Source organism: Dermacentor variabilis, chromosome 8 (assembly GCF_050947875.1).
Source record: "Dermacentor variabilis isolate Ectoservices chromosome 8, ASM5094787v1, whole genome shotgun sequence".
Lineage (NCBI taxonomy): Eukaryota > Metazoa > Arthropoda > Arachnida > Ixodida > Ixodidae > Dermacentor > Dermacentor variabilis.
In genome coordinates, this window is record NC_134575.1 from 44,781,417 (window position 1) to 44,794,415 (window position 12,999).

Sequence of the window (12,999 nt, forward strand, 5' to 3'; positions counted from 1 at the left end):
CGAATGGATCGCTATACCAGCAAAGAACTGCTCCTTCGTGACACGCATAAGGGGGCGCAACTTTTTCACATCTGTCAGGGCAGGATCCACTCGGTTGAAGAGGCACGTGATGTATTCGGTGTACATGGGAACGGTCTCATTTGGCATTTGAACACGGGAATGGAGCGCACATTGAACTTGTTCGTGGCTATCAGTGCTTGTGTAACAGTCCAGTAGCCGACGCGGGAATTCATGCCAGAATGTTAGGACGCTTTACGTATTTTGGAACAACCAGTTGCGGGCGCCGTCGTGTAAGCTGAAGCAGACGTCGCGGAGTTTCGTGGCGTCGTCTCACTGACGGAGATCAGCGACCTGCTCAAACTACTTTAACCAGTCTTTCGCAGCTTCAAATATTTCTATTAAAAGAAGAATTCAGTTTCAGCGGCTTCTGAAGGGTACAGAAGGTCTGCGTGGAGTCTTCCATGGTGGTATGAGTTTATGTCGTAGTCGCTGTTTTGGCAAGTTGCATTCTGACAGTAGGCCTCGTTTTCTTTGGCTTGACCGATACACTGGGGGTGTGCAGAGGCATAGGGCACGTATTCCGGCTGCGGGACGTAGTATGATGCGTGGAATAGATCCCTGTAACCAGCACCTCCCCGAGTTTGTCAAGTAGGCGGATGACAAAGGGTCAGCCTTGGGTGCTCCTGGTCGCTCAGATCAGGCGACGGCGCGTGCATCCGTTCCTATACTACGCCCTCTTCTATACGGCACTTTAATGCCTACGCCAGGTGGCGATATGCACAGGTTGTATACATGATTTATAGGTAACTGTCACTTTTAGAGATACTGTAGCGCCTCCAGGACCGGCCTAGGTACTCACAGAACCAGTCGTAACTTTTTTCACTGCACTCTAATAAATCACTTGTCAAAAATCAGTTGTTGCCACCATATTGTTGTCGCCTAATTCGTCATTACGTCACGCACACGTGCGTGTGTGTGATGCACAAACTTGTTGGTCTGCCTCATAACACCTTGCAAAACCCCAAACGACACTGCATTATCAGCTACGTATAACATATTTTCCTTACATTGAATGACGTGGCGCCCAGGAGCTGCATTATTTTTTTTTTCTCCAATGCACTTTGAACGACTATCGTAACACTACACACACACCACCGAACAACCGGCTGGCTGGTTGATTTTACTGTTTGACCTGTAATTGCATTGCTTATAAAGAAATTGACCGGAAAGCAAGGGTAGGCTGTGCACATTGCAGGTTTCAAATCACAAGTTGGCCTAAAACGAAGATTGTTTGGTCGCGTCGAAACTATGCTGAAAATCATCCCAAATAGTTGGATGGTACTGACTCGTTTACGTCTAGAAGTGCTCTTGTGTCAATGACTTTATTTCCGATGTTCTGTTTTTTTTCTATAACCTCTGCCACCAAACGATATAGCATAAAACATCCCCTATAGTAACGAAGTATTTGACCTCATGAATTATAGAAAATTTCTAAAGTGAGTCAGTGTGAAAGATAGATGTATCTCGTGGGCTGAATGTCACGACAGCTAGAGAGCGCTCGCAAAGAACCTGCGCATGTCTATGTGTCATCAGGGGCGCGCACCTATAAAGCAGCGGTGAAGACTGTAGCCATATATCTCGGGGACGGCTGCAGCAGCGATAGCATCGGGTAACCTTCGTTGCCACCGGATACTGCGTATCACAACACTTCTGCCAAAAAGTTAGTATTATTGTTGTGTTTCGACAGTGCAACGCTTTTGGGGTAGGCGGCCTTCTTATTTTCGATAGTATGCGAAGCATCACGGGCGCATTTAGAAGAATAAATATTTTCGTAAATATTCTTCTAGTAGCATCGTATCTCATCCAGGCAGTGCGCGCTATCGGTCACTTTTACCGAAGGTTCAGTTTTAGTGTTGCACTTAGAGATGGTGAGTTCCCTTGATACTATACTCAGCGCGCGCATGCAGAGGTCTTGTCGTCCTGGGGGGACAAAACAAGGCTGCAGAAGGTTTCTGATCGCCAAGTTTTGGCAGCATTGCAGCTTTCGCTACCCTTCGAGTGTCCATGAGCCCTCGAATTCACCAACATCCACCTAATAGCAAACTGTTGCTATGACTGAGGCTTGCAAATTCCGTTGTTTGCTGAAATGACACATATAGAAGTAGTTTTTAGTAGCTAGTCCTAATTAACAACTGGTTTGTTTGACACTTGGAAAACAAATTGCCTCTTAAATTAACATGGCTGCACGTGTGTTTACTATTCAGTTTTCATCGCAGAATGATTTGCGGGCAAACTAAAACAAACAACATTGTTAAAGTGCCATGCATGCAATGGATCTTGCAGCAAGTTCTCATGGCCAAATGGACTAGTTAGGTTATACACTTTTTGCACTCAGTTCTCATCACCGACTGCTTTCTTGGGAGCCTTTTTAACATTGTTTGTTAAAATGGCACGGTTATAGGTGTATTTCGCAATGACTTCTCCGTAATTATTTATTTGTTGCAAATGTAAATGCGTCCTGCTGTTAAAGCGGCAAGGTTGGTATACAGTTTGCAGTCAGTTTGATTGCAGGCAGTTTTTTTTTCTTTGCCGACTTGTAAAAACCATTGTTTGCTAAGTGGCATGGCCACACGTAGCTCTCGCGCTTCATTTTCAACACTTTCTGGCTTGTTGCAATTCTACAAAAAGGCGCCTTGTCTACTGAGGCACCACAGTTGTGCGACAAGAGCCACGTATCTCGGATCAGAGACAATGTAAACTTTTCCTCACGTTGTTTCAATTAAAGACCGCTTGCCTTTTCCAAAGGTAAAAATTACAATATATGATCGTGTTGCAGTTCTTTATGTTCATGTTGCATCATGGATTGTGGCGTCACCCAGTTTTTGTTGAAAAGTGCGTCACATTGGTGCTTCCCTTCGCCAGGTTGTGATAGAAATGTTTCCTATAAAGTGTTGCTAAATATATAAACAGCCGTGGAAAAAACGTACGTAAAACAATAGCGCAAAGCGCCGCATGAAGCCTATTTCAAGCCGAAGAGGTGCTCTTCGTCCATTGCGTCTAGTTTAATTTTGCAAACAACAAAATGCTATATTCGCCAGAGTGGTCTAGGAGTCTGTAACGGTTATATCGAATGATTAAACGCAACGGCGGTCCATTTCCTTAACGTAGACTGAAGACGGCCTCTCAAGCCAAACTAATCCATGGACTGTCTTCGTAGTAGAGTAGTAAGATGTGGTGTTCAGAGAGATTGTGCATTTGTATCAGTCTTCTTTCTTTCCGCTCACAGGAAACCATGACGAAAGAGGACATTATCATCACCGGAATCTCGGGACGATACCCGCAAGCAGACAGCTTTTCGGAGTTCAAGCAGAAGCTCTTCGAGGGCGTTGACCTCATCACGGACGACGAGGCTCGTTGGCCACGAGGTAGGCGTAAAAGAATCCCTTGGAAAGCGAAAACAAACCTGCACTCCTCACAGTGTTTCAATCTTGCCTCCCGTCAACAACTGCGGCGAAGCTTAGCACTGTGTCACGGACTGTTCGTACATCTCCATAGTGGAAGAGTAAGTGAAGGATGTGTTGACGGCCCGTTTAATTGAACCCACAAATGTGACCAAGTGTAGTAGTTTCGGACGATTCTTCTCGCCTTTCCCGCTGTTTTCGCGACTGACACGCACGCTGTCGCAGCGGCGTTGTCACCGATACCAGCAGCTGGGTTGACGAATGCGATCGGGTGTCTACAATCGAGCGAGAGGAATCGCTACACAATGTGGCCCCAGAATGTCTTTCGCACTAAATTATGCATTAGAGTGGAACATGTGCATTCTACGTTCTACGTGGTGGCCAACAGAAAATCTTCCAAATGAACCGAAAAGTGTCCGCAAATGCATCATACTGAGTTCGAGTGACAGAAAAAGCACATCATGTGATGCATGAAAGTGATAACAGCTGTTGTTGTGCGCTAGACACTACTTCGCCAATGTGCCGTATTCGACAATGAAGAACATACCTACTGTGGTTCAAGTAGAATCTTCCTAATGTGTTGGATTGCAAATAAGTACAAGTACGTATATGAGAATGCATTCTATCACAAAATGTGAGCAGATGATATCAAAAACGTCAATCAGCGTCTATCGACCTATAGCAGAGCGTCATCCGCCATTGTGTCGAAGTCATGGAAAAACAAAACAGCATGCTCAACTGCATAGCTGCATGAATAGCTGCTGCTTCCATCCTTGTTCTGCTGTGACCTTGCGCGGCCTTTTGCTGCTTTATGCGAAGCGAGTGGTTCACGGCAACGCCGACAACCTAGGCTTCTTTCTAGTAGGCAATTGGCAAAATGAAATCAGAACCTAGATGTTAGTGCCACATAACGACTCTCGGAGATTGGCCAAGAACCGGGTAGTGCCGTATAATAAGCAAAAATAAGTATAAAATTTATCTAAACAAAATTTGTGAATAGGCATATGCGAAATAATAGATTCTAGCTTATGATTTTAGTAGAATGACAAAATGCCGCTCACCTAGTCGATGTCGTAGAAATATAACGAAACCCCAAATTCTGATTTTATAGTCGACATCTTTATGACCTTGCGATAAAATCCTGGATGACATTGCCAACCATCCTGTCACTGTGCGCAAGGGTCGAGTCCTCAAAAGATAGTAAATTTTGAACATTTCAATGTGATATAAGAAGGCGGCATGCTCTTTCTGATGTGCTTTTTCGCAACTGAGAATATCTTTGACATTTGATGGGAAAAGGATCTATTGTTTCATGATCTCCGTTAGAGGGACAATTTGGCGAGTGAGCCAGACTAACTGTGTGTAGGTAAAAATTTAGAAAAGGAACTCGGCAGCGTAGCTAAGTGATTGCGACTTCAAGTGCTCGCGTTTTACAGGGTTGTCTATTCCAATAATGCGAAAAGTCCTGAAAAATACGAAGAGTTTGTTAAAAAAGAGGAGGGAAATTAAGCAGCCTGATTCGCCTCCGAAAGCTATGCCCTGTGAAAAAAAGCTGATTCCGGTAGAATTTCAATAAATCGGTCATTAAGGAACGCTTTAGCCAACGAACCTGCCATTTCGTTTAGAAACAGGCCTTTATATCCTGGTACCCAAACCAATGTCATCAAAGCTAAATACGAGACCACTAAACCGTGGCAAGCGCAGACGCTGTTTTGCCCCTCGTTTCTTTGTGTCTGTGTGTTTACTACGACGCGCATGAAAAATAAACTCCCTCCACCCTCTCCTACTAAGGTTTATTCTTTAGTTTGGAGGGGTGGGGTGCTCATGTCAGTGTTATTTCAAAGAATGCTCAAGGGCGACGGTTGCTTTCCCATTAAAATTTATTTGGGAACGCGTAAGCCTGTTTAGCCTTTATATGTGACAACTATTTTTTGTGATGTTAGTGCGGAGGCCCTCAAATTTAATCGACAACACAGATATCTTAGGCGTTTAGGCACCGTGGCGATGAAAAATTTCACAGACAATGTTGAGTACATTTCACGGGTTGCAGTGGCACACATTTTCACGAATATTGCATTATTATTATTATTATTATTATTATTATTATTATTATTATTATTATTATTATTATTATTATTATTATTCAAAAATACCCCCAAAGGCCCTCATTACGAGGGTATATTACATGAGGAGGGGTGATCACAGGCACTTGTCATAGTTTGTACATCATACTAAAAACAAGAGAATGTAACATAAGTAATAATTCAGTGAAAAAAGGCAATAGGCAAGATAATTAAGTCACAATTATTACAGCAAAAACTTTCGTACATATTAGGAGAACATGAGGCAACTGCAATGAAAAACACCAACAAACATCGAAAACACTGTAATAGTCCCCAAAAAATAATAATAAGATTAGTTGACAAGTCGTGAGTGAATCAAATCTTGAAACTTAGACAAGCCTGGTTTCGTCGCAATGCCTGATGGTAAGGCGTTCCATTCAGTTATTGTGCGTGGTAAGAACGAATATGCATTATGGTATGACTGGCAGTTAATGCGTTTGACTCTGTATGGATGGTCGCGGCATGGAAGTATGACTGGTTGTGGCTGAAAGAAATCATCATGAGGTGATGGACGGTGATAAAGCTTATGGAAAAGTGCTAGGCGAGAAATTTTACGGCGAAGTGCTAAGTTGCCCAACTCGGCTTTATTCTTTAACAAGGGGACGCTGGTGTAACATGAATAACTTGAAAAAATAAATTGCGCAGGTCGGTTCTGCAAGGTTTCGATGTTATTGATGATATAAGTTTGTTCAGGATCCCAGATGGCACACGGGTATTCTTGTTTAGGACGGATTAATGTTGTGTATGCTAGCTTTTTGACATGCATTGGCGCTTCTTTTAAGTTATGTTTAATAAGTCCGTGAGCATGGTTTGAAGAGGTAAGGGAAAGATTATTGTGATTATTCCGGGATAAGTTTGACTGAAGATTGATGCCAAGGAACTTGTAAGTTGTTGCGAGTTCCACAGCGTTGTTATCAAGGGAGTATATGGTTGGGATCCGTGGCCTATTGGTGAAAGACATGAGTTCAGTTTTGAAAAGATTTAATGGCATTGACCAATTAGAACACGATGAACTTATTGCGTCCAGGTCAGCTTGTAGTAAGTGACTGTTAGTGTTACTTGTTACACATTGATAATGCACACAATCATCTGCAAATAGTCTGATTTTATATAACACGCAACTGCGTAAATACTTATTATAGATTAGAAAGAGTAAAGGTCCATGTACGCTGCCTTGTGGAGCTCCAGACGTAACATCAGCATAACATGAGTAGGAATTGTTAACTGATGTAAAGTGAATTCTAGATACGAGAAAATCGGTAATCCCTGCAATTATAGTAGAATGAATGTTAAGCTATGAAAGTTTAAGTAACAACCTATGGTGTGGAACGCGGTCAAATGCCTGAAAAAAGTCTAAAAATATTGCGTCAACTTGGAACCCAGCGTCCATCAGTGCGTGTATGTCGTTAACGAATCCGGCAAGTTTGGTGTCGCATGAGTAGCCCTTGCAAAAACCCTGCTGATGTTTAAAAATAATGGTGTGGTCTTCAAGGAAGTTGATGATTTAACTGTGTATGATACGTTCGAGTAATTTACAGATAGTGCTGGTTAAGGAGATGGGACGATAATTAAGCAGAGAAGCACGATCACCTGATTTGAAAATGGGTATTATTTTAGCAGTGCGGCAATCATTAGGAATACCACCAGTTGATATTGACTGGGAAAATAGAGCGGTTAAGATAGAACAATTACAATGCGATGTAGTCTTTAAAATTTTATTGTTGATACCTAGATGTTTGGCACTAGATGACGTTTTAAGATTGGTTAATAGGGATAAAACACCAGCGTCATTGATGACCCCCTCATGCACTGTGATACCTACTAATGTCTTTAAAGTTGGCAATGAGTTAACGTTTTCATGAGTGAAAATAAAATTCTTACAAACGTATCTTTAAGAAGTTGAGGGCAATCTGAATCGGGGATAGGAACACCATATGAATCAGTAAGACTGATGTCAGCGCGAATTCCAGGGTTCACAACACGCCAAAAGCGACGAGTATTATTCTTTAGCATGGATGATAAACCATGAGAAAAAGAGTTATGGCGAGTAGATTTTAGCAAAGCCTTATAAGCCTTTTCACACGCTTTGTGTTTATCATGGGCACTCGCTTGACCAGTCAGCATTGCCTTCCTGCACAGTCTCTTCTTTTTGTTATTAGGCCACCGAAGCTTAGTGGTAAACCAAGGAGAACTGCTTTTGCAGGAAATTGGTAACATAGGAATGTAGGCGTCAATGAGTGAACTGAGGGTGGCTCTAAAGAGGACCCAGTTCTGTTCAATGGAACGTAAATTGATCGGAAAATGTTGTTTCTCCATTATTAATTGCGTCATAATTGGCTCTATTTATTTATTTATTCAAAAGAACCTTACAGGCCCTATGACAGGGCATAAAGTAAGGGGGGCATATTAAACACTAAAATGTATAAAAAGTACAAATCGCCAACAGGAACAGTGCTATAAGAAGATTACCGTGTTACACAATATTGAAGGCACTAGGAATACAAAGCAATATCTGAAGGCACACGAACACTTGTTACTGTTAACATAGCAAGGAATACCGTTTATGAAAATGATATACAACATGGCAAAAGTGCACAATAACGTACACTAGATTGGTCACTCGTTAACGGTATTAAATGGGAAAAGCATGAGTAACTGAGAGCGGAACGTGTCGGGATTAGATATGGAGGCTATGTTATCAGGGAGGTCATTCCAGAGACGGATGGCACGTGGTAGTGCCGATGAATTAAATGCATTTGTTTTACCGTATATGCGCATGAAACTGAACTGATTATGTAATCTGCGTGAAAAAGAGTGGGGTATTTGTAGTTGCAACCCGGTTCGTTTATTACTGTAAATATATTTGTGGAATAAGCACAGAAGAGCGATGTTGCGGCGGATATCTAATGGCGGCAACAGTAGGTCTAGTTTAATTTGTGTAATTCTCGAGTATATGCTGTAGTTACGGGATATGAAACGGGCTGCTCTGTTTTGTATCATTTCCGTCATATTTATTAGGTAATTTTGATGAGGGGACCAAATTGGGGAGGCGAATTCTAACTGTGGCAAAATGAATGTTTGGAAAGCGAGTTTTCGAATGTTTGGCGGGGCATTTCGCAAATTCCGTCGTAGATAGCCAAGAGAACGTGATGCTTTGGCGCATGTAGAAGTGATGTGTGGGGCCCATGAAAGATTCTCTGTAAGAACAACTCCAAGGTACTTATATGATGAAGTGTGGAAAAGCATAGTGTTATTAAGATGATACGAAAATTTAGAATTCACGCATTTTCGGCTGAAGCACATCACCTCGCACTTTGTAAAGTTTAGTGTCATGAGCCATTTGTTACACCAGTTAGCGATAAGGTTAAGATCTGCTTGAAGTTTCAAGTGATCGTCAGTCGTGTGAATAGGACGGTAGATTATGCAGTCATCGGCAAAAAGGCGCATGCAGGAAGTAATCTGGGTGGGCAAGTCGTTAATGTAGATTAAGAAGAGTAAGGGGCCGAGGACGCTGCTTTGTGGCACACTAGAGCTAACAGAAGAAGGCGGGGAAGAGAAATTGTTAACAACAGTAAACTGTTCTCGAAAAGAAAGAAAATTACGAATCCAGGGTAATGTTAAAGAGTCAAGTCGTAAGGCAGATAATTTAGAAATTAGGCGACAGTGGGGCACTCGGTCAAAAGCTTTAGAAAAGTCAAGAAAGATACAGTCAGTTTGAAGGTTGCAGTCCATGTTAAAGTGCAAGTCAGTCGTTAGTTCGAACAATTGCGTGTCACAAGAAAATCCCTTCCTAAAACCATGCTGATTAGAAAAAAAGAAATTGTGAGCTTCTAGGTGGTTGTAGACGTGGGAAGTGATTATGTGCTCGAGCATTTTGCAACATATGCAGGTTAAAGATATGGGCCGATAGTTGTAACATCTGTAACATCTTATTTTCTTTTTGGTAATTATTCTTTTTCTCACGCAAAAGTTAATGCATCCAGTTATAACATCATGGTCAGCGGTGCCTGCTTCATGAGTTATGTCGGAAAATATATCGGGATTGTTAGTTAAAACTAATTCTAGTACATTGGCAGAAGTTTCCGTGGATCGTGTTGGTTGACTAAAAGTTGGCTTAATGAAAAGTCAAGAAAAGTGCTGAGAAAGGTATGTGCGGCCGCATCCGTGGCCGATACGGAGAGCGTCTACCAATCGATATTTGGAAAACTGAAATGGCCAAATATGATAATTACCGACCTCGGCAAAAGCGCACACACCTCGCTCAGCACTCGAAGACACTCATCGGAAAACGCGCCAGGCATGTTGGGTGAACGGTAAAAAACGCCAATGATCACACCAAATGCAGCACCCTTCAAGGGAATCCAAGTACATTCAAGGAAATAATCGATAATGATGGGTGCGGCAATGAATTCTTCCTTTAGCGCGATGAGCACACCGCCCACTATACGCTGTTGCCTATGACATGGAAAAAACATGAAAGTGGATTCACTCGTAAAAATGCTGTTATCGCGTATGGTTTCCTTAAGACAGATCTCGGTAAGTAGCACTAAGGAAGGCTGGAATTATACGATGAGCGATGAGAGTGCAATACCATTAGCGACAACACTTCTACCGTTGGTGGATAAAAAGAGAAATTTATTATCAGTGCTACAATGCAACCTTACGGGTGAGCTAGTAGATGAACCTGAGCTTAATGAAACAAAGCAGGAACATCATTCATCCCTGCGCCGGGAAACAAGACTAGCCTGGCCTTCATTGGTGTTCCACTCGTAGACGTCATTTGTTGAAGTGCAGCTTGTTGAAAACAAGATGTACTCCGATCTCCGTCTTTCTTCATAGTTCGCGAGAACTGGAGAATCTTCCGTAGCTTTCCCGAACTGCTTCCGAGTAACCTCGCGAGATGCGCAAGTTAGTGTTTTTCAACTTACGGCCGTGGCTCAGAATCAAGTCGGGCTTAAGAAGTCGTGCTAACCAAGTCGTGCTAAAGAAAGAAAGAAACGAACAAAGAAGTTAGCGCTTCGATTCGTTAACGTAATCATACAGATGGGGGAATTCTTAATGCCATTTGTACGCCGAAAACTTTAGACGGCTCGGCGAAGCCCATCTAAAACAGGATTTCCTGCACAAAACACGACCGCGATAGAGAAGACGCGAAACAGAGCGCGCCGTGAGAAAATACGATGCGTGTGGCGGCAAATACCCGGCAGCGGCGCACCTAACAAACTTAACTCCTGACCGTCGGTTTGCCGACCAGGTTCGCCCTTCACTTTCGACTGCGCCTGCACGTCCCACCTGACCTCCGCAATTTCAGTTCGGAGGCTCGAAGCTAGAATCCAATGGCGAACAGCGCAACCACCGTTGCTCATTATAGTGACGAGCACATTTCGCTATCAGTTTCGACTAACCGCACTTGTAGTGGAGCTTCGATTTCTTTTGGCATGAGAGACGGTGTTTTATTGCACAACCCGAAGTAATTCGGGTGATTATGATGCAACGCGATGTGGTTTTCAGAGGCTTCAGTCGAAAATTCGAGAAAATAAGTATTTTCTTTTTAATTATGGGGTTTTACGTGCCAAAACCACTTTCTGATTATGAGGCACGCCGTTGTGGCGGACGCCGGAAATTTCGACCACCTGAGGTTCTTTAACGTGCACCTAAGTCTAAGTACATCGAAATGCGGCTGCCGTGGCCGGGATTCGATCCCGCGACCTCGTGCTCAGCAGCCTAACACCATAGCCACTGAGCAACCACGGAGGGGGAAAAAAGTATGAGCAGTTGTTTAGGGTTCTAACCTCGGGCTTTGAAGCACAAGTCCCCGCGTATGGAGGCTCGCTGAAAGTTTCGGTTCAAAGCAGTACATCTCCTGATATCCGTGGGTGCGAAAACCAGCGGACGTTGCTTCGCTGAATTGGGAGGGGGGCGGGTGCATCGATGTGGCTCTCATTATTTGTCAGGCGATGAAGACGACTGTTCCATTTCTAGAATCCAGAATAGCCACACGGCGATGAGTTGCGCAGCCATTGAGTACACATGCGCTTAGGAACTATGCCTCACAGAAGATGGCGGACATGGATCAGTGTTCCCAGATCACGACGGATTTTTCTAATATTCCCTGTTTTTCGCTGTCGTGTGTCAAGAGTTAGGTGAGATTTCCAGGAATACCTACGTTAACTGTGTTTGCGCCAGCCTTAACAAAATGCAATATTTTGAAATAAAGGGTGGGGAGGGGGGATCTAATCGTTCGTAAGGTTTTCCGGTTGCGTAGCAAGGCTTCCACCAGACACCTGTCTTCGTTTTGTTATAAACATGTGACAGTGTTACTTACATGGATGATTATGCAGTGACAGTCTTGTTTGTTGATGAAAGTGCACTTAACTCTTCAGTTAATCCTTCGTCTGAGCAGCAAGTGAATAATAACCTTTGTGGACTCGTGGACAATATTTAACAAAATGGAATGCCCAGAAACATACCGGTGCCGTATCAATAACTTATAAAATATTCTTTACCTTTATCTTAAAGTAGGCAAGCACAATGTAATCAAACAGGTTTTCCTGTTGGATACCTGGGTACAATTTATAGCACATCCGATTGTAAGTAACGCAGCCAGAATGTGTTGATGAAGCAGACCCTTGCTAACATATCATTCATAAACCAATCTTTTTCGGTAGGCGACAGATATGCTGTCCGGTTATTGTTGTGCTTGAGGCATGCCTAACCTTGCGTCATCAAGCTCTAGTGTGCTTTGTATCCCATTTATTAAACACATTCCAAGGACATAACCCATTCCCCAATTTGCGACCACATTCTTTTTATCGAATTATTGTGCTAGGTTATGTCTGTAAGATTCCAATAAAGCTACAAATTAAAGAACTCGACAAACCTAAACCCAGGCAAAGTTCGTTGTTAATTGTATCACAGCACAATAGCTTTGCTACCATTATGAGTATTCCTCTCCCAATTCTAAAATGTATCTGCGCTTAAGCTGTTCAAATGCAGCGGGCATTCATTTTCTCAAAGCCAAGGTAGAATAAAAATGGCTTTTCAAAACAGTAGTAAACACAAGAATTATTTTCTACCGCGTTGTATAATGTTCTGTAATTTCTCCGCTGCCAAATTTTACCTAATATATTATGTTTAACCTTCTGTCTTTGGGCAGTGAAGATGATGACCACTTTTTCAAATAACAACAAAATGAATTACGTATACGAACAACGAGTAAGCCAACTCAAATTCCTGGTGAATGGAAACTTGCTCACATGGTGCCAATATTTAGAACGGATGATAAGAATTAAATGTGAAATTATCATCCAATAACCTTGACATCTATCACATGCACGCTGTTAGAACACATTTTGTCATCTAAAATTGTGGAACATATGGTCGACAACAAATGCTATTTTCAAACCAACATGGCT

At 42.6% G+C, this 12,999-nt stretch overlaps 1 protein-coding gene across 1 annotated transcript in view; it reads left to right on the plus strand.

Moving 5' to 3' along the window:
• The first annotated feature begins 3,292 nt into the window (after positions 1–3,292).
• The window catches only part of LOC142591387 (fatty acid synthase-like), a 56,677-nt gene continuing 46,970 nt past the window's right edge, over positions 3,293–12,999 (plus strand). The window contains exon 1 of the mRNA XM_075703714.1: positions 3,293–3,425. Within this exon, the coding sequence (XP_075559829.1) occupies positions 3,293–3,425 (133 nt within the window). The remainder of the gene's footprint in view (positions 3,426–12,999) is intronic.